We start from the raw sequence: 22,837 nt of genomic DNA on the forward strand, positions 1-22,837 counted from the left end.
GAAAGGTCCCAGGTTCAAGCATCAGCATCTCCAATTGAAAGGATCAGATAGGAGGTAATATGAAAGAGCTCTGCCCAAGATTCACTGCCAGGCTGAGCAGAAGACAATACCAACCTTGATGGACCAGTGGTCTCATTCAGTATAAATTATAAGGCAGCTTTATGTGTCCATATATGCCAATTTCCAAGCTTTTATCTTGCAGAGAACCTTAAAATTGGTGAATCAATCTGCCCATCTCAAGTGTTTTGCTGCATGTAATATACATCCGTTCATTTCCTTTTATGGCATGCTGTTTGCACACTGTACAACCAGGCTTCTATGGAAGTCAGTTCTTCAGCTAGATCTTTGTGTGATAATTTGTTGTTTCTGATACTGCCACTGGCTTTTAGTGATATGTTAAACACTTTATCCTAATAACTAAAAATCTGGTGTTCAGACATGCGTGGACCATGCTGTGAGACATAGTAAAGACTTGTCTACTTATTACATTCTTATCCTCCTTTTCTTCCATAATATCACATATAGTCAGGGTGTCCTATACAAGATTTCCAGTAAGCCTCCCATTCAAGCATAGACCGTATCTTTACTTGTGTAGCTTCTTCAGTCTTGCTCATAGATCCAGCAGAGTTAGCCATGTTAGTCTATTGCTGCCAAATAGTAAAGAGTCCAGTAGCACCTTAAGACTAATAAATTTTATTATAGCAGAAGCTTTCAAAAAACACAGCTTATGCTTCAATAAAATTTGTTAGTCTAAAAGGTGCTTTACTTTTTTTCAGTCTTGCTGTGTCCTATGCCTTCCAGCCATACTATTCTCTCTCTCTCTCTCTTTTTTTTTGGGGGGGGGGTGTATTTTTGTATTTGTATGTGCATGTGTGTGTGTTCATGCATGTGAGTGTGTGTGCACTGGTAGTCCTGGCAACCTCTGGTGACTGACCCCTACTGAAGGCATGGAGGATATTCAGAGAGGTGGCTGAATAAAAGCTGTCCCTGCCTCCCAGCTCTGGTATTCCAAAGAGTCTCCCATCCAAGTACTTGCCAGAGTTGACAGTATTTAGCTTCTGAGATCTCACAAGATTGGGCTTGCCTGGGCTATCCAAGTCAGAGCGCAACCATACTATTCTTAAAGCCATCCATAATAATATGTCCTGAAGAAGTCAGTTTCAAAGTGCCCACACTGTACAGTCACTGTCATTTCACTAAATAGACTTGCAAGTAATTTGATGAACATTTCTTGTCTCAATCACTTCCTAATATTTCTGCATGGTTACATCATTGATTTTTATCCACATATTGCCAGAATTGATTATGCATGGTCATGTATATGCTTCTTAGTTAATAGGCTAATGTTGTCATGCTAAACACATCTCCTAGCAAATAATCCTATAATTATTTGGAAAGAAACAAAAGAATAACCATTTGTGTATCTTAAAAGAATGTTGCGCTTATCTGCCAGATCCAAAAAGCCTTTTGGATACTCCCAATTTTTCCTGTCCTAGGAGACATTCCTAATTTTACTTCCTATGTTGCTTGCATGACATAGGTTGCTGCTTTAGTGAGTTCCTGTCTTGTCAGTGGTGGAAAGGGGGTCTGAATATATCCCATTCTCACCAGTACTGGTGTCTTATGGCTCAGATTCCCCATAAACACATGAAGCTGCCTTTTACTGAATCAGAACAGCAGTCCATCAAGGTCAGTATTGTCTGTTCAGAACAGTAGCAGCTCTCCAGGGTTTCAGGCAGAGATGTTTCACTTGACTTACTACATGGTTCTTTCTACTGAATGTGCTGGGGATTAAACCTGAGACCTTCCGCATGCAAAGCGGGTGCTCTACCACTGAGCCATGTCCCCTCCGTCCCCATCTCATAAGTGAGGCATTTCCATCTACATTAATATTTTTTATTAATTTTTGAAATAAACAAGTATATATCAATATTAATATGTGTATACAATTAGTTAATCTTATAAAAAACAAGGTATAAACTACCACAAATACTTATAATAATAAATACCTATAATAAAATATCGAGGAAGGATATTAAGTTACATAAATGTAACTAGGCATGCTAACTGTTGTCTAACAGAGAGCCAGTTTGGTGTAGTGGTTAAGTGTGCGGACTCTTATCTGGGAGAACCGGGTTTGATTCCCCACTCCTCCACTTGCACCTGCTGGAATGGCCTTGGGTCAGCCATAGCTCTGGCAGAAGTTGTCCTTGAAAGGGCAGCTGCTGTGAGAACCCTCTCAGCCCCACCCACCTCACAGGGTGTCTGTTGTGGGGGAGGGAGATAAAGGAGATTGTGAGCCGCTCTGAGACTCTTGAGTGGAGGGTGGAATATAAATCCAATGTCTTCTTCTTCTTCTATTCAAGAAGAGAGGTCACAATTAATATAAAATTAGAATTGAGGCAATAAATCCTGTAACAAGATACAATTAATCCAAAATAAATTATTATATTGTGTAAAAAAAAATTAATAATTCATAGGATTTCTAAAACAGATGGGGAAGATCTCTAGCTGGGGCAAGAAGCTTCCAAGACAAGATTGCTGAAACAGCAAAGGAATTGCCCAACTAAGTAACTAGAGCTGAGGTACAAAAGAAAGAGCACAGCAGTAGTGGCAATGCACCAACAAGGTCTTGGCACCTACCAAATGTATTGCAGCTCCACCTCTACCTGGCCACAAACAGGGCTCATCCTAGTCACGTATGAGTCAAGATGTCTCCTCAGAAGTTGCACTAGGAACAGGAGGGCCCAGTATAACAGTGGCTCCCAACCGTTTTGTGGAAGACAATTTTTCCATGGACCAGTGAGGGGGGGGTGCTGGGGGTTTTGCTGCCCCCCACCCATGCCCCATCCCTGTTACATTTGTTGGGTCTTTAAATTGGGGGGAGACTGGACTGTTTCTGCCGCCTCCCCAGCAGAAGGCCAATCTGCCTCCCACTCTCATTTAAAGACCCCCGCCGATCAGCTGATCAGGTCCTGGGCAGGCAGAAGGGGTTGTGGAGCTGCACTACCTCGCTCTGAGGCTGCCTTGGAGCAAGGCCACACTGCCTCTTTCATCCGTCTGGGTCCTGGGTGGGTAGGGGTAAGTGTGGCACCTCTGCCTTGCTTCACGGCCCAGTTGCTAGCAGACCATGGACCGGTACTGGTCTGTGGCCCGGTGGTTGGGGACCCCTGCCATATAAGACACAACCATTCCACCATTGGTCTTTGTTTATGAAATCATGCAGTGGTCTGAATGTTTTTGCATTGAAAGGAACCAAATCAGAAGGCATAGAGCGTGGTTCTGGATCTGTTGGGACTTCTCCAACTAATGTCTCAGAGTCCCTGTTACCTTATGTTGGCTTGGCCCCAGCCTCTAGTGGGATCTTCCTTTATGCTTGAGACCACGAGGTCCACATTGAGATGAAAAGCTTTGGTGACTCAGCCTCCTCTGAGGATGTTGTTTCTGGATCAAATTCATGGAAGTTGTGGGAGGTGAGAAACAGTCTCAATGTGTGTGCAGAATCCCTTCGGAGGTGGTCATGTTGATAATTGTACAGACAGTCTCTTTTAAGCATCAGGTAGTAAATGATGTGAAAGATTTCATCCTGAGACTTTGAAGAGCTGCTGCTGGTCAAAGTAGACAACACTGATTCTGATAGATTCAGGATAGATTTTGGTAGACTAATAGAGAGGTATGACTCAGTAATAAAGACAGCTTTGTGTCCAGCTGGTAAAGTGAAAATACATTTCAACGCTTCACTTTGCCTAGGTAGACAATATCCTGATGTCACCTGATGAAGTGTCATATGGAGCTTGAAAAGCTCTCCTCTTTATATCAACCCTCCACAGCCGCATAAAAGTTATCACGTCACTCAATTTTCTTACTTACCACACTGAACAATTTAGGGCAGTACTTTAATCAGCAATGGGTCATGGGCTATTATGACTGATCAGAAAGCCAAGACTTCTGTAGATTTCAATTCCCAGATACGTCTTTTAAAGGCGTGAAACAAGTTCCCTTTCAGGGCAAGGACAAAGAAGTCAGAGATGGAGTGGTCACATTGGGAGTAATGTTCACACATGGATGAAAGGTTGTTCATCTCCGTAATAGTTTTTTTCCCCCCTATTTGAGCTCATTCACGATTTCAAGGACTGTTTGGTTTCACTCACATAGTTCTTGGCAGAGGGGGCACTGGTTCTTGCATTGATACATTGCATTGAGAATGCCACATGCTGTGACTGGAATGAGATAGTTCCCAGTGTTTTGAACTGTTTTGTTTGGAGGGGAGGGGGGAATGCTAATACTCATGACGTCAGAACTTGAAAGCTTTCTCATTTTGTTATACCGAGGTGGCTGTGTCCAGCTTAGCAGTTAGAACTCACCAAAGGAAGTCCTGTACTTCAAAGTAGCAAAGTGCCTAGTAAACTGGGGTCCAGCGCAACGTTCCCTCTACACTGAGTTAGTGTGATCTAGCTCACAGTTTTTTCGCCTCCTGCTCACACATTTTTGTCATAGCTCAGGAAAAATGGCCCCAGAGTAAACTAATTTTGTGCAGTAGCTCACAACTTTAATGCCTTTAGCTCACAAAGTAGAATTTTTGCTCACAGGACTCCACAACTTAGAGGGAGCATTGGCCCAGGCATATGTTACAAAAGGAAAAAATGGTCCCTTTTTGGACTGGGTCTATACTTTTAAAAATATTTTCTAACTCAGGACCCACTTTAAACTCCAAATTCTAACTAAGGGATGCATTTGTAATTTGTTCATATCCATATATATTGTACTCCCTCTTCCTCTGGATTTATTGGCTTTTGAGCATTTATTTATTTAGAAAATTTCTGTGCCACCTCTCCAGAGTATCTGTTTGTTAAACTCCAGCAGTCATTTGCAAGTGGACTGGCATGTCCGCACTGGGAAATTCAATTGTGAATGACTGCTGTTCTGCAACAATTGCACAATATAGAGTGATTGGGTGCAAACTGGATTATACTCTTCTGTCTCCCCCCCCCCCTCTAATTATTCTCTCAACCCTGTATCTTTTTAAAAAAATAATAATGAAAAAATCCCAAAAGGAGGGAAAGAAGTTGCTGATGCTGCAGAAGCAACCCATTTTAGACCCATCATTTGAGTCTGTGTTTCAGCGGGTAGCCGTGCTTGTCTGCGGTGGAAGAGCTAGATCTGAGTCCAGTAGCACCTCAAGCATTGTATCTTGACCCTCCAAAGTTTATACTCTGGAAATCTTCTTGGTCTCTATAATATAGTGGGTTCAATGCACTGAGGAGGCGAAGTTGTGGTGATAATCAGCTCTTTATTAGATACAACATAGTAGAGGGCTGCACTAAAAAGACTGGTTAACAGGGCCAATGGGGCCAACTATATACAACTCTGGGTTCCTGCACAAGCACGTTATTGAAGCATTCAAACCAGCAGGGGACCCGTGATTGGAGCAGGGCAGCAGGGATTTGGATCTTGCTGCCGATTGTTCCCAAGTCCCCAAGCTCAGTTCTTCTGGCTCCAATGAGCCCGGCAGCAACACCCATCACAGTCTTCACTGGTCCGCATTCATAACAGTCTCTAAGGGGCTACTGGATTTGAATCTAGCTGTTTGGTTGAGTCTAGTGGTGAGCCAATTGAGTCTAGAACGTCAATTTGGTTTAGTGGTTAAGAGCAGGGGACTCTAATCTGGAGGATTGGGTTTGATTCTCCTCTCCTCTTCCCCACGAAGCCTGCTGGGTGACCTTGGGCCAGCCGCAGCTCTAAGTACATAAGAGCATAAGAAAATAAGCAAATAAGCAAAGCCATGTTGGATCAGGCCAGTGACCCATCCAGTCCAACACTCTGTGTTACACAGTGGACAAAAGAACCAGGTGCCATCATGAGGTCCATCAGTAGGGCCAGGACATTAGAAGCCCTCCCACTGTCCCCCACCCACTGTTACTGCTCCAGACAGAGAGTTCCATCAACATGCTGTGGCTAATAGCCACTGATGGACCTATGCTCCATATGTATATGAATCCTCTTGGAGCACTCTCTGCTCCACCTGCCTCTCAAGGTGCTTGTTGTAGGGAGAGGAAGGGAAGGCAATGTAAGCCAGTCTGACTCCTTTGGGTAGTAAAGGGCAGGTTATAAAAAGCAAAGTCTTCTTATTCTGTGGTTGAGAAGAAAATTATGTACACAGCTTGCTGAAGCTTAAGCAGGTCCGGTGCTAGTCAGTGCTTGGATGGGAGAGCTCCAAAGAACCCTGTGTACACTGCTTTGGTTTTGGTTAAGGCAGAAGTCCAGTGGAACCTTAAGAAAATGTATCCTGGCATAAGCTTTCATCGGTTCACTTCCTCATATACCGGAAGTCAACCTCCGCAGCAGATATATAAGTAAAGTTGCAAGCAACCGAAAGATGGAAGTGGGCAATAACCAGATAAAGATAATTCAATCCATTCAGAACAAACAAGAAACGTTCCCAACTGCTGATAAATGGGCAGAGTAGGATTAATATAAAATCAGATGTAACCAAGGAAGGTGAAACATGACAAGCACAGCAGAACTAATTAACATTCATAAAGGGTGTTAACCTCCGTGTGCATGTGAGGAAAGCCTTGGGGAGAGTGTTAAATAACTTGATGACTCCTTATTGATCACTTTCGCATTAGAGCCTCTCTTTGAAGTTTTTTTTTGTTTTTTTGGTACAACAGTAGTCTTTAGAGCAGCAACAGCATGACCTGGAAGTCCACTGGACTTCTATTTAATTCTGCTGAAACAGATTAATGTGGCTACTTTAGGGTGGTCATCTCTGGCTTGAGAAATTCCTAAAAGGGTTGCCAGGTTCCTCCTGGTCACTGTTGGGAGATGGGGAGGTAGGTTGCTAGATCCAGGTTGGGAAAACTCCTCGAGATTTCGGGATGGAGACTGGGGAGGACAAGAATCTAAATGGAGTACCTTGCCATAACATCTATGCTCCAAAGCTGCTGTTTTCTACAGGGAAATGGATCTCTGCCATCTGAAGATGAGCTGTAAACCGGGGGATTTCCATGTCCCATTTGGAGGCTGGCATCCCTAACTCCTAGAAATTTGGCAATGGTCCCTTGGGCTGGGAAGGAGCTCAGTCAAGGTTAGAGTTGCCAAGTCCCTCCGCTCGGGGGGGAGGGACTTGTTACTAATGCACGCTTTGTGCACACGATGCAATGATGTCACCCGGAAGTGATGCCATCACCCTGGGGAATTGCACCAGAGACGCTGTAGGACTCATGCTAAAAACTCTATGGTACCATAGAGTTTTACCGCAATCCCTAGAGCATCACACCGAAAACACTCTAGTATTTGAAGTATTCTATCTGGTACCATAGAATTTTAGCACAAGTCCTAGAGCGTTGCCGGTGCGGCATCCCCACACAATGATGTCACTTGCAGGTGATGCCATTGCATCAGGGACGGTGTGTGCTGATGGGGCTCTTCGGGGGTGGGGATCCCCCTGGCAGCCTGCTTCCTGCCAGTGAGTTGGGCCCTCCCAGGTGGGGGATCCCCTTTCCCAGGCAGGAGCTTGGCAGCCCTAATCGGGTGTGATCTCTATGGTATACCACAGAACCCACCCTCCAAAACTGCCATTTCCTCTAGGGAAATGGATCTCTGGAGATCAGTTATAATTCCAGGAGCCCTCCAGGCCCTACTTGGAGGATGGCATTGGCAACCTTTCAGGAATTAAGAAGGCCAACTGTAATTGCAAGACATCCTTTTAAGTACAGCCTTCAGCTCCCATGACTGCTGAAGCACCTGGGCCTCACCTCAAGTCTGGTGTGACTGGATTCATGCAGACATCCTCAGGCCAATGGAGATCGATTCCAGGCCATTGTTCCCTGCTTTGTCTTCTTAATTCTGCAGCAGCTCTTTCAAATGTTGGTTAAATTGCATTGTGAATGTGGCAGGAAGGGAGAAGATGATTGCTTCAAGTGTGGTGGCAAATGGGTTCTCTTTGAGGCTTTATCCCACAATGGGTTCTCAGCTGTGTGCCTTCTCCAGAGAAAGAGAGGCTCTTGCCCACAGCTGAGAGACAATTGGGGGGCCTCGGATGTTAAGACAGTAGGGGGGGGGCTCTCTCTGTCATAATGGAGCAGTTTTTCCATTCATCCAGAAGCACAAAGGGATACTCTCAAGTTGCTTAATGATCCACTTACCACATCCCTCATGCATATTATCCCAGCAGCAGCAGTGCCTAGAAGCTGGCACACGTAAAATAAAGTGTGCTGTTTTACTTGCCCCCCTGGTGATGCTGTCGAATGGGGGTGAAGTCTCATTAGTCTGCTGAAAGCCTGGCAGATGCCAACTGAGAGCGCTCAAAGGGTACATTCTGTTTGCTTTTAACTCTGGGATTTATAATTGTTGTTTCCCCCTTTCCTCTTCAGCTGCCTGGCTCTTCCTCAAGGAGGACTAGCCCCATGCTGAGCTTTTATTCCTTCAATGGGGGATTTATTTCTGAACAGGACTTACATCCTGTGAACTTTTTTCATTCTTAAGCAGAAAATTGTCACATCTTTGCCCTCCTGCATCCCTCTCTCTTAATTTGAAACCAGCCGAGGGGATTTAGAAAAGAAACTTTTAAACACTTAAATAGGGCCCCCTAATCTGCTTTTCTGTCAAAGTTAAGGATGCTTTTAGGTGATACATTGAGACATTTCACTCTCAGCCACACAAAATTATCTCATCTGAAAGAGTGACGTCTGTTCCTTTGTAGTAAGACAGGCATCCTTCTGGGATGATGGTTGCAGCCACATGCTCCACAAAGATGAAAATGGCTGCAGCCAAGGCATCAAGAGGACTGGAAAGAGGCTGGACAGCAGTTCTTTCCCCAGCTTCTCTGTAAGTGCCAAGTTGAACTGAGTTTCACATGGGGATGGATTCAGCTGAGCAGCCATGTTGGTCTGAAGTGACAGGACAAAGTTTGAGTTTTGTGCATGCACTTGAAAGCTTATAAATGTAAGTGTAGTCCCCTGTGCAAGCACCAGTCGTTTCCGACTCTAGGGTGACAAAGCATCAGGACGTTTTCACGGTGGACTTTTTACAGGGTGGTTTGCCATTGCCTTCCCCAGTCTACACTTTCCCCCTAGCAAGCCGGGTACTCATTTTTCCAACCTCAGAAGGATGGAAGGCTGAGTCAATCTTGAGCTGGCTACCTGAACCCAGCTTCTGCTGGGATCGAACTCAGGTCGTGAGCAGAGAACTCAGACTGCAGTACTGCATCTTTACCGCCCTGCGCCACGAGGCTCTTATGAAAGCTTATACCCATAATTAAACTTTCCTGGTCTAAAAGGTGCCCCTGGACTTAAACTTTGTTCTCTTGAGTTCCGCATGTTATTTGTGAGCATCTTTGGTGAAGCCCCATCATTTAGGGAAAACCAAGAACCAGTGATGTGCCACCCAGAGGATGCATGGGTGCCGCTGGGCATGAGGGTCAGCACAGCAAGAAGCGGTGTGTGTCCAAGTGTTTGCATTCAGCAGACAAGAAAGCAGGTCTTGTCAATCAAGGTTGGACAGCCAACCATCAGGTTCCTCGATCTGCTTCCGTCCAAGGGCAAAATGAAGGATGCAAACCACTACTATGCAAACCTTCCCAATCTCTACAGTCTGCTTCAGGTGGGTGGGTGGGTGGGTGGTAGAGTTGCCAGCCTCCAGGAGGGGTCTGCAGGTCTCCAAGAATTGCAAGTGAACTCCAGATGATAGAGATCAGTTCTCTTGGAGACAATGGTCACTTTGAATGGCATTATGTCTTGCTGAGGTCCCTTCCCTCCCCTCCCCAAACCCTGCCCTCCCCAGACTCCACCTCCAAAAGCTCCAGGAATTTTCCAAACCAGAGTTGGCAGCCCTAGTGGGTGACAACCCAGGAAAAGGTCTCTGTAGCCCTGGCTCAAAAAAAAAAAAAACCTGTGAAACTCTCTCCCCAGAGATATTCATCTGTCCTCTTCTGTCACTGTCTTCCATCTGCAGCTGAAGACTTTCTTGTTTCATCTGATGTTCCCTCAATTATCCCTTCCCTATGTTTTATTTTTATCAAATTTATATCCTGCCCTCCCCTGGCAGGCTCAGGGCAGCTAACAACAACGAATTAAACTACATAAAACATTAAAACAGATTACACAATAAAATCAACCAGTACAATTTCCAATCATTAAAACCAAGATGTGCGTTCTTAATTACTCTGAATGTTCTTGCTTCAGTTTTGATGATTCAGTGGGATTATCGGTGCCGTGGGGTAATAGCTACCTCGCCTCAGCCTCTAAAGGTGAGTTGAAATAATTCGGTTTTACAGGCCCTGCGGAACTGTGGCAGGTCCCGCAGGGCCCTGATGTTTTCAGGGAGGGCATTCCACAAAGCAGGAGCTGTTACTGAAAACGCTCTGGCTCTGGCTGTGGTGATGACTTTTAAAAACTTTTCCCTCTATGCTTCTAAATAGGTATTTTAGTTTTGGATTTAATTGTTTTCATGAAGTGTTTTAATAATTCTTGTTTTAATTGCTAGCCACCTAGGTAGCCCTGAAGGGCAGCAAGAAAGGGGCATTTTATAAGTAAAGAAATAAAATTAAGAAGCCTGATCTATGCCTGTCATCTTGTGGCATATCGTGAAAGCCAGGGTAGGGGTTGGACTAGGGCTTGGAACCTGTGTTCAAATCCTCACTCTTATACAATACTATCTGGGTGACTTTAGGTTAGTCATTGAGGGCTTTCACACACACTAAATAACACAGTTTCAATCCGCTTCATCAGTAGTTTGCAAGTGGATTTTGCCACTTCACATAGCAAAATCCAGTTGCAATGTGCATTTCGAGTGGATTGAAAGTGCATTATTTATTGTGTGTGAAAGTACTCATTCTCTCTCAGCCCATTTGATCTCTAGGGTTGCCAGCTCTGGGTTGCGAAGTTTCTGGAGACTTGGGGATTGAGTCTGGGGAAGGTGGGGTATGAGGAAGGGAGGGCATTCAAGCAGGGTATAATAGCATAGAGTTCACCAGTCCAACTTGCCATTTTATCCAAGAAAATTGATTTCTGTAGAGAAGAAGAAGAAGAAGAAGACTGTAGATTTATACCTCGCCCTTCTCTCTGAATCAGAGTCTCAGAGCGGCTTACAATCTCCTTTATCTTCTTCCCCTTCAACAGACACCCTGTGAGGTGGGGCTGGGGCTGAGAGAGCTCTCCCAGAAGCTGCCCTTTCAAGGGCAACTCTTGCAAGAGCTATGGCTGACCCAAGGCCATTCCAGCAGCTGCAAGTGGAAGAGTGGGGAATCAAACCTGGTTCTCCCAGATAAGAGTCCACACACTTAACCACTGCACCAAACTGGCTCTCCAGATGAGATGGTAGTTGTAATTCAGTGAGATCTCTATCCCCTCCCTGGGGGTTGATAACCACACTGGTCTCACAAGGTTTTTGCAAGGATGAAGTTGCGGGAGGGGCCGCACGTTGCCTTGAGCCCTTTGGAGGAAGGGCAAGATATAAATGGATAGACTGGCCCACCTCCATTTCAGAGAAAGCGCTTAAAGGGATAAATGATATGAGGTCTGCATTCTAAAAAAGAATTGCTGATGGGCCTGAACAGTTGAAAAGAAGAGAGCCACCAACATTAACTCCAACAATAGTTTGTGAAGTAGGAGAAGCGATCAGATTGCTGTGGTAACTGGGCTAATTCAGTGCACATTATGTGGAATTGCTGGGTGCTGAATGATTGGATGACTCTCCGTGATGCACACAGGGCTTGCACAGGGTGGGTGAAATATCTCAATGCTCAGCAGTCCTTTCATTTTTAGTGCTTCAGTGCTATCAAGGCTTTGATTTCTGAAAATGTCAAGAAATGAACCTGAAATGATTTTTTGCTTGTTATGCTAGCCATGGAAAGCAAAAGGGTAGCCAGCCATCACTAAGAGGCAAGGTTGCCATCCTCCAGGTGGGAACCTGGACATACCCAGAATTCAGAGATCAGTTCCCCTGGAGAAAATGGCTGCTTTGGAGGGTGCACTCTGTGGCATTATATCACACTGAGGTTACCCGCCCCCCCTTTCCAAACCCTACCCTCCCTAGGAGATAGTTCAAGATGGGTAGCCATGTTAGTCTGTCTGTAGCAGCCCCACGGCGCAGACTGCAGTACTACAGTCCAAGCTCTCTGCTCACAACCTGAGTTCGATCCCAGTGGAAGTTGGGTTCAGGTAGCTGGCTCCAGGTTGACTCAGCCTTCCATCCTTCCATGGTTGGAAAATGAGTACCCAGCTTGCTGGGGTGAAGTGTAGATGACTGGGGAAGGCAATGGCAAACCACCCTGTAAAAGAGTCTGCCGTGAAAACGTCACGATGTGATGTCACCCCAGAATCGGAAATGACTGGTGCTTGCACAGGGGACTACGGTAAAAGACAAGAGTCCAATAGCACCTTAGCAAAATTTGTGGCAGGGGATGAGCTTTTGTGAGTCACTGCTCACTTTTCAAGGTACTCATAAAAGCTCACATCCTGTCACAAATTTTGTTAGTCTTTAAGGTGCTACTGGACTTTTGTTCTTTTCTACCCTCCCTGGGCTACACCTCAAAACTCCAGGAATTTCCCAACTTGGATTTGGCAGCCCTCCTAAGAGGTAGAATTCTGAGCATAGTGGGGCCATGTATATTGCATGATTCAGGGGCTACAATGTCAAGAGTTGCAGAATTTGCATGCAGAATTCAGCATCCTGAGAATTAGACTTTTATTTATATTTATATTTTGAAAAAGGTTTCTAATTCCATAGTGCTGCCACTTAAAATGTCTATGCCCAGTCAGGAGAAATCTCAGCAGCAGCTGGGAAGGCCAGCGCAGTAGGATTTTCAGTAGACGGGCCATCTGGGGCTTTTCTGAACTGTTCATCCAGGGGGCGACAGATTAGGCCTTTTTTGTAGAAAAATCCCAGCATGAACTCATTTGCATATTAGGCCACACCTCCTGACAACAAGCCAACCAGAACTGTGTTCCTGTGCATTCCTGCTTTTTTAAAAAAGCCCTAATTAAAGGAAATTTAAAAAAAAAAAAACTTCAAGGGACTCAAAGCAAGCTTTGGCTTTAACCAGGGTTTTTTATAGCAGGAACTCATTTGCATATTAGGCCACTCCCCCTGATGTAGCCAATCCTCCAAGAGCTTATGGTAGACTCTGTAATAAGAGCCCTGTAATCTCTTGAAGGGTTGGCTACATCAGGGCTGTGTGGCCTAATATGCAAAGGAGTTCCTGCTACAAAAAAAGCCCGGACTTTAACACCCTCTTCTTCTCAACACTGGCTAATGGAGGAAAATGCTGATCCCAGCCAAGGATGCCTGTAATGGTGATGGGAATTTCTTTCACCATTAGGCTGGAACGATTTTTTAAAAAGTCCCTTAAAAGCTTCTGTGTCAGACTTGCCACTCGATGTAAGCAACCAGGAGACCTTATCTTGTTGAATACAGGTGCCTTCATCCCATCCCCAGCCTCAGAAGTGCCAGCGTCTTGGAGCTACAGGTCTCTGAATATCTCTATGCCCTTCCAGTGACCAAAAGATGCAGAATGAATGATTCAGAATATGATTCATGCACAATATGGAATCTAACTTCTCTCAGTGTGGTGTTTGGATTTGATTAGGCGGCTAAGCCTTGGCTGTCAGTCAGACTGAGAAGGGTAGCTCTGATATTCTTCTGCTGTATTTGGGAATTCTGTTTTGATATGTCCGTATTAGAACTCATGCCTTGATATTAATTGCTCCGGACTTTGACTGAGACAACAAAATGGATTTTTTAAAAACCTATCATCCATTTCTTCTAGTTGGTGATTTTCAGTGATGCTAGGGATGCCTTGGATTTCTCAAAAGCTTATTGGGGGTTCTTGATGAGAAGCTGAGAGATGTCAGAGAAGCTTCTCAAGGCAGATAGTCTGATGTCCACTTATAGCTGCAGAGTGAAGTGTGCATTAAGGGGTCGTCTTTGTTACCAGTGGGGTAATGACCAAGCATAAAAAATTTCACTGATACTGGACTGGCTCCAGGTTTGTGAGCGCTATGGGCAAAATGGCTTTCTATGGAAATGTAATGCACATACGCATGCACACAGACAAAATTATGCCTCGCAACACCTTCACACTCCCTCAGTCTCCATTGGTCAGGGATCAGTGCTATGTCCTTGCGTCCCAGCAGTCAAGGATTGGTAGCGGGTCCATCTGATGGTCTCCAAGACTTCCATTACCAACCTTGCACTCGGAGTGGTGGAAAGTGCCCTCAAGTCGCTGCTGACCCCATAGGTTTTCAAGGCAAAAGACATTCAGGGGTGGTTTGCTGTTGCCTGCCTCTGCATAGCAACCTTGGAATTCCTTGGTGGTCTCCGATCTAAATACTGAGCAGAGTCGGCCCTTCTCACCTTCTAAGATGCAGGCTCTGGGGCCCTTTGTAAACTAAGCAGACATTGTCAAATGCTCTCCCTCTAGGATTGCCACTCCCCAGTTGGCAGCAGGGGCTCCCTCAGTTTTGAGGCCCTCCCCCTGCTTCAGGCTTATCAGAAAGCAGATGAGGGGAGGAAAATGTCTGCTGGGCACTCCATTATACCCTATGGAGACCAGTTCCCATAGGGTATAATGGATAATCGATTCATGGGTAACTGGGGCTTGGGGGGGGGCTGTTTTCTGAGGCACCAGATTTGCAGCATAGCATTCGGTGTCTCCAGGGGGTCCAGTTCTGTGGGACCAGGGGGTCCAATTCTATGAGCCCCAAAAGAATGCCCCTATCATTCATTATTTCCAAATGCAGGGAAAGCATTTAAAAGGCATGCGGTCCCTTTAAATGTAATGGCCAGAACTCCCTTTGGAGTTCAATTGTGCTTTCCACACCCCTACTCCTGGCTTCACCCCCAAAGTCTCCTGGCTCCACTCCCAAAGTCCCAGATATTTCCTGAGTCAGACCTGGCAACCTTACTTCCCTCTGCCAGGAGTTCTTGGACAGAAAAAATAACATTGAAGGGCTTTCCTGAAAACAGGGGGCTTATGAAAACCACCAGTTCAAGCTTTTGGATTTAGCATGTGAGTACTGATGGCTCTTCTTGTCTCTTTCCCCAGGTCCAGCATCTTCCTTCACCCAGCAGCCTCAGGACCAGGTAGTGATTGCCGGGCAGCCTGTGACCTTGTTGTGTGCAATCCCGGAATATAACGGCATCGTGCTGTGGATCAAAGATGGGCTTGCTCTTGGAGTTGGCCGGGATCTCTCAAGTAAGCCTTCTAGATCTGTTGCTTTCAGACCTGTCTCCTTTTCATGTGAGGACAGAGCATGGTGAAGAGAAGCAAAGGGTAAAGAGTAGGCAAGGCAAGCCACAGCCAGGAGGGTGAGAATAACAGGCATGTTTGACCTAGAAGCTTTTATGTAGCCCTCAGAAGTTATCATGTGATCAGCTATAGCCTACTGCTATAAAAGAAGCTTCCATGATGATTTGGCTGATCTCCATGTAATTCTTCCCTTTGTTTAGAACTGGGTGTTGGAGCACACATAGCTACACACATACACACAAAGGGGTTGGCAATTTGGGGGTGGAGCCTGAGGAGGGTGGAGTTTGGAGACTGGGGAGACCTCAGTTTGGTATAACGTCATTGAGTCCACCCTCCAAAGCAGCCATTTTCAATATGGGAAGTGATCTGTATAGTCTGGAAATCAGTTGTAATTCCAGGCAATTTCCAAACCCTACAAGGAGGCTGGAAACCCTACACACACCATTTTCCTGCCTGATACCCCTTAGGCCAGCAGCTCAAGACCCTCTTCTAGCTCAATTTCTGGCAATTGCCTTCTGGAACATAGAAATAAGCACAGGGTCTAGATAGCAGATGGCTTGCAGTTGTTATGTCTGCATAGGTAACTCCCTTTCAAAAGTAAACCAAGATCAAGCCCTGAGTTTGGAAGATAAGTAGCAGCAACAAAGGGTGAAAAAAATTGATACTAGATAGGACTTGAAGGGGCAATGAGCCTCACTTGAGCCCAAGGAATAGAATTATCTGGAACTTAACGCTTTGGAAGAGGACACAGTTAGCTGAACATATAGAAGTTCTCAGCATGCACAGCAGCATCTATTCCTGTCAAGAACCATGGAGATTATGGTTTCTTCTCAGCATGCTCGTAGTGGACATTATTGGGGCCTGGACTGTGTTGCCGAATGTTTGGAGACCATTCAGTGACAAAACTTAGTTTCTCTGAAGTATTTCTAGCGTGTATTTATACCTGTAAGATGTATATGAACAGGAACAAGTCTTCTAATTACTTTTGGTCCACTGAAACTTATGATACATATGGTTGCCAGCTCTGGGTTGAGAAATACCAGCAGATTTTGGGGGTAGAGCCTGGGGAGGGCAGGGTTTGGGGAGTGGATGGACCTCAACAGGTATAATACCATAGAGTCCACCCTCCAAAGCAGCCATTTTCTCCAAGGAAACTGATTTTGGTTGTCTGGAGACCAGCTGTATTAGCGAGGGATCCTTAGGTGCCACCTGGAGACTGACAATCCTAATTAGGGCCTGTGGAACCCTATTTGAGTTGTGCCCCAAATCTTTTGCAGTAAAACTTTCTAATGAGACCCCGCTGTACACATATACACCTTGCCGTGTGGAGCATCCTTCCTACATCTGTACTTGAAAAAGGAACACCAGGCCGCTTGGCCCACTGTGATCATCAGACTTTCACCTCCGGATGTGAGACAGTTATAAAAATTCTGGTCCACACCATCTCAAAGCCTCTTGAGCCTACTCTAAAAGGGGAATACTGTTCTGTGCCTCAGAGCAATGATGCGAGCAATTCTCTTACTGTACCCAGGGGGGTGATAGAGGCATCAGAGATAGATATCGTATGCTGGCTGTATCCTCAGAGCATTGAACAACCTAAACTTTGCTCAAATAAATTATGCCAAAATAGTAGATGGAAAAGGAATTTGCCTGTCCTTTCTTTCTCTCTTCCTTTTGACAGGGCTTTTTTTGTAGCAGGAACTCCTTTGCATATTAGGCCACACACCCCTGATGTAGCCAATCCTCCTGGAGCTTACAGTAGGCCCTGTAAGAAGAGCCCTGTAAGCTCTTGGAGGATTGGCTACATCAGGGGTGCGTGACCTAATATGCAAAGGAGTTCCTGCTACAAAAAATAGCTCTGCTCCTCAAACCCAACATGTATAAACCATAGTAGGGGTTCCACGCACATGCCTAGAACCCCTTGGGAGATTTGGGGGGCAGGGCGTGGAAAGGAAAGTCATCCTAAGACCTTAGAGATCAGCAAAGTCCTAGAACATCAGTGACATTGTGGCCAGATTTTAGCCAGAAGTGACATCTCTTTTCCTCAGTTTTCTACCTGGTGCTCATTTGATTAGCAGTGGGAGGTGGTAGCAAGACATTGCCCATCCTAGTTTATATGCGGATGAGTCTATTCCACTTTCAGCAGGAATCAAGTTAGGCTGCAGAGGAAGTGCCTTCTCTTCAGCTCACCTTGGGTTGCAAATCTTCTTCAGGCTCCACTCACAAATTCCCCAGGTATTTCCCAACTGGAAACGCTAGCTGTAGCCCCTCTAGGTGTAAAGATCTGCACAATTTATTCCCAGAGAAAAACCAGACTCTGCCAGCACAACTTTCCGGACAGGAACGAGACTGACGTATTGTTCTGAGCAACTCCGGCAATTAACTTTGCTGGGACTGCTTTTGTGAGCCTGCTTGTGCAGATACCCACTCAGCTAGTCATCTAATTAGCTAAATACAAACAAACCCTTCATTTGTGTTTCTTGCGGTTCATGAGAGCAAATCCTGCTGTTGATAGCTTGAAAAGCAGCAGCAGCAGCAAAAAAAAAAATTAAAATAAAAGGGGAAAAAAAGGCAGGGGAAGCACAGAGAGTAAACCAAGCTGCCTCTGCTTCACTGCTCATTAATCATCAGGCCCAGGAAGGCTTGCAGGAGGGGGCTGCGGCTGCAACCTCTCCCCCTACAGCAGCGCGAGTATCTGGAGAGGCAAAGCTGGGGATGGTCACATCCGCTATCGGTACCCTGCTAAGCCCCAGCAAACAAGACATTTTAATCATGTCCCTCTCTCCGATGCAGGCATCATTTTTGTGTTGATAAGAGGCATAATAATTACCCGCATGAAAGTAAGCATCTGTCAGGTTGTGAGTCTGGATCAGAATAGCCTAGCTCTGCTCATTTGGAGTCTGCATTCCATAGGGCTTTCTGCAGACCTTTGAAGAATAACACCCCTTTCCCAGGGTTGGCTCCATACTGACGTGACCCATGTTTTATCATACAGTTCCCATTAGAGTTCCCTAGAAGAACATTGCCGGGCACACAATGTTGCGCTCTCCCATGTTTCTTCTCCCAAAACTTTTGCCATAATTCTGGCACAATCCAGAAATGTACTTCATTGCATTGGGTGACACGCTATCATTTGCCAAAACCTCTGTGGTTCAGGCAGAGGGTTTTGGCAAATACTAGAGTATCAGCCCTATGTGGCGACATAACACCAGAAGTGATGTCTCTGCATTATCGATGGTCCCTCATTTCTCCACACCAGCCAACAATGCAATGGTAGAGGAAGAGGCCTGCCAGTGGTAAATCTCCCACCGATACCAGAGGAAGCCAGTTTGGTGTAGTGGTTAAGTGTGTGGACTCTTATCTGGGAAAACCAGGTTTGAGTCCCCAGTCCTCCACTTACAGCTGCTGGAATGGCCTTCGGTCAGCCTAGCTCTGGCAGAGGTTGTCCTTAAAAGGGTAGCTGCTGTGAGAGCCCTCTCAGCCCCACCCACCACACAGGGTCTCTGTTGTTGGGGGAGAAGATATAGGAGATTGTAAGTCACTGAGTCTCTGCTTCAGAGAGAAGGGCAGGGTATAAATCTGCAGTCTTCTACTTCTTGTCCAGGGAAAGGTCTGGTTTCTTCAGGCTATGCCAGCTGCCCTACTTCCAAGCATTTTACCTTAACTATCCAGCTGTCTCCCCCCCCCGACCCCCCACCCTGCTCAATTTTTTCTTGCTTTGGCCTTTTATCCACCTTTTTCCTGTCAGATCTGCTTCATGGTTCTTGGACTCCTCTTGAGCCAGCATGGTGTAGTGGTGAGGAGCTGCAGACTCTAATCTGGAGAATAAGGTTTGATTCCTCAGACCTCCTCCCTGCGAAGTCTGCTAGGTGACCTTGGGCCAGTCACAGCTCTCTCAATCCCACCTACCTCCCAAGGTGCTTGTTGTGAGGAGAGGAAAGGAAGGCAATTGTAAGCTACTTTGAGACTCCTTAAGGTAGAGACAAAAAAAAGGTAAAGATAGTCTTCTGTGCAAGCACCGGTCATTTCTGACTCTGGGGTGATGTTGCTTTCACGTTTTCACAACACACTTTTTACAGGATGTTTTGCCATTGCCTTCCCTGGTCATCTACACTTTCCCCCCAGCAAGTTGGATACTCATTTTACCGACCTCGGAAAAATGGAAGGCTGAGTCAACCTCGAGCCGGCTACCTGAACCCAGCTTCTGTGGGGATTGAACTCAGGTCGTGAGCAGAATTCAGGACTGCTTTACTCTGCAGCTTTACCACTCTGCGCCATGGGGATCTTTCTAGGGTAGAGACAAGTGAGGTATAAAAACCAAAGCAAAAAGCAAAAATAGAGTGGTTCTTTATTTCGCAGGAGATTCTATGGCTGAGGAAGCTAGTACTGACCCTCATACCCCCTGCCTGCCCTTAGTTACTCCCAGGAATCAGCCTTGGCACTTATTTTGATAGCTTAATAACACTTTTTCTTGGGGCTGTTCTAGGGTTGCCAAGCTCCAGGAGGTGACTTGAGATCTCCTGGCTATGGAGATCACTTCCCCTGCAGAAAATGGAAGGTGGATTGCATTATATTCTGCCGAGCCCCCTCGACAAACTCAATCCTCTCTGGGCTCCACCCTAGGAACTCAAAGGATTTTCAAGCCCAGAGCCGGCAACTGTTCCCAAGCTTCCCCATCTTGCATCCCAGGCTGCGATGCTGTCAGGTGTGACTGGAACAAACATTAAAATTTGTTTGCTAGAGGAAAGATTGAGATGAGCATGCACATTCTGAGCAGTAGTTTCTCTTTCCATCCACCTTAAATTCTGAAAGTATTATCTGTCCCAAGCTGAAGTACCAAGGAGAAGGATTTAAATTAAGCCTTCTCCCAGGTAAAATAATTATTGGTGTGTCGGAAGGGATGGTGGCTCAGTGGTAGAGCATCTGCTTGGGAAGCAGAAGGTCCCATGTTCAATCCCTCGCATCTCCAAAAAAGGGTCCAGGCAAATAGGTGTGAAAAACCTCCGCTTGAGACCCTGGAGAGCTGCTGCCAGTCTGAGTAGACAATACTGACTTTGATGGACCAAGGGTCTGATTCAGTATAAGGCAGCTTCATATGTCCATATGTCCATAATCCCATCTCCCTCTTCAGTAGGCAGCATTCAACCATGTGACTGACCTTATCCTTTGGTGTGAAGTTGTACATTCCAATATTTTGTCACACAATCTGCTTTTTTGGAGCCCCATGGCACAGAGTACACAGAGACTGCAGTACTGCAATCCAAGCTCTGCTCATGACCTGAGTTCGATCCCGGCAGAAACTGGACTCAGGGTTGACTGAGCCTTCCATCCTTCTGAGGTCGGTAAAATGAGTACCCAGCTTGCTGTGGGTAAAGTGTAGATGACTGAGGAAGGCAATGGCAAACCACCCCAAGAAACGTCTGCCAAGAAAATATGATGTGACATCACCCCATGGGTTGGTAACAACTCGGTGCTCGCACAAGAGACTATCTTTTTAACAAGCCTAACATTGCTTGCTCAGTGTTTGCACAGGGGACTACCTTTTTAGCAAGCCTATCACTGAGACGCTAAGTTTCATTATGGTCTAACTGAGGGAGAAATATATTAATGCTTTCTGTAGGGACCTAGAGAACATGTGGTGCTGTCAAGTCTGGTTATTTAGATGTTTCCTTCCCAGTCTTCCCTGTGTTGGTGAAGGACTGATTCACCCATTTACACATGCTTATTGTACACCTACAACCTTCCTTGTATGTCATACTCCACAGGTTACCCCCGCTACTTGGTTGTGGGGGACCATTTGTCTGGGGAGCATCACCTGAAGATATTGAGAGCTGATCTCCAAGATGACGCTGTGTATGAGTGCCAGGCCATTCAGGCAGCCATCCGTTCCAGACCAGCCCGGCTGACTGTTCTTGGTAAGTCCGTGGTCCTTACTGGGAGACTGTAGAGTGTCTTCTTTTCTTCCTTGTGTTTCAAATGAACGAAATGTCTCGCTTGATGAGAGAGTTAAATTCCAAAGAAGAAATGTGACTGGATTAACTCATGTAAGCGTCTTATGGTGGATCCATATGTGATGCTCAAGTTAGGATTGACATTGAAAATGGCAGTGCTGCGGCTGAAAATGTCTACCCTGAATCAAATATTTGTTCTTTCTCTATGATAGGAAGACTTTCATGTGTCATTCCCTTGACAAAACATGCAGTGGCATGGAGTGCAGAAATGCACAGTCTGCTGATGTCACAGGAAGTGTTGTCAGGACTGACACTGAAAGTTGAAAGTTGCTGTTAAAAATGGCCTCCCTGAGTCAAGTCTTTATTCTTGCTTTATAACAGACAAACTATGGGTGATGATGGGCAGTTAGGGGCAGATTGGAGGAGTCCCAAATTGGGCCAGCCCAAAAAGAGCCATCCAAAACCATCCACACACTACCTGGCAAGGCGGTCCTATCCTGTCTGCGAGGTGACTTGGTGTGATTAGGCAGGGGGCACCTCAGAAGCTGGACTGCTCTTTTTCTCCCCCAGCAAGTCAAGCACTCTGGCTAGTTTTTACAAAAAAAGAAGAAGCAGCTGGAAATGGCTTAGGGCAGCTTGGCGGTTTCATGCCACCAAGGCGCCTTGCTTGCACACTTCCCCGGCCAGACGCCAAAGAGGCGACTGGCCTGCAGCTCAAAAATTTGCCACCACTTCAACAGTGGTAGCTTTTTAAGCCACTCTGAGGCCGCCAGAGGATGGGGTGAGTACAGAATGGGGCTGGGCAGCAGATGTTCATATTTGCAAGGATTTTTTGGGTCGGCTTCTGAGGCATCTCTGAATCGCCCCTAACTGCCCATCTGTTATCACCACATCTGTGTCATTTTCTTGCCACCATGTGCCATGGCATGTGTAGAAATACAGCCTGGTGTGGTCACAGGAGGGAAGAGTGAATGTAAATATTAGGGGGGAAGAAGAACTTGAACATTTGGCTGTGGTTTCTAGCTGCATTCCTATAGCTAGAATAGTATCCAGTTCCAACCTGAGTTAAATGGTGCATTTGTATGAAATTGAAATGCTGAGAACAAGTCACCTATGCAAATATAAGTTCACAGCTCAGTTTCCTTTAAAAAACCCAAAAAGCTAAATTATTTGTTACACCACTGATGTTGGTGGGACAAATCACTGATTTTCATATTATTACCATCTCTGTCTTAAAGTTGTAGGTACTGGCCTTTGTTTTAGGATTAAACACCTATCATTGCAATAGATTTCTGAAGTCTGCTGGTGATCATAATACCCCTTTCTTTCTCTCTCAAATCCTCGCCCCTCTCCCACACTAGACAGAAGCGTATGGGGAAATCTTCATTAAGAAATATTTGTTTGTTTGCCGGGATTGATTTAGATTTATAACTCAACACCTGACAATTCTGGGATGTGTAACAGCTTTTTCCAAAGCAAGATTTATGTGGAAATACAAAATATACTGCTGAAACAACCCCCCTGAAGCTACCTGAAGCCAAGATGTTATGATGATTGAAAAGTGTTTATCGATGGAGAGCTGTGGGAAAGAGAGAATGGAAGCTGAAGTTAATTCATTATGAGTTGTTCTCCAATA

At 45.6% G+C, this 22,837-nt stretch overlaps 1 protein-coding gene across 2 annotated transcripts in view; it reads left to right on the forward strand.

The window, feature by feature from the left end:
- Positions 1–22,837, forward strand: part of KIRREL3 (kirre like nephrin family adhesion molecule 3) — a 1,087,808-nt gene that overhangs the window by 668,499 nt on the left and 396,472 nt on the right. For both annotated transcript variants that reach the window (XM_060251091.1, XM_060251092.1), the window contains exons 3-4: positions 15,047–15,196; positions 21,016–21,165. In XM_060251091.1, coding sequence (XP_060107074.1) covers positions 15,047–15,196; positions 21,016–21,165 — 300 coding nt within the window. The remainder of the gene's footprint in view (positions 1–15,046; positions 15,197–21,015; positions 21,166–22,837) is intronic.

Source organism: Heteronotia binoei, chromosome 12 (assembly GCF_032191835.1).
Source record: "Heteronotia binoei isolate CCM8104 ecotype False Entrance Well chromosome 12, APGP_CSIRO_Hbin_v1, whole genome shotgun sequence".
Lineage (NCBI taxonomy): Eukaryota > Metazoa > Chordata > Lepidosauria > Squamata > Gekkonidae > Heteronotia > Heteronotia binoei.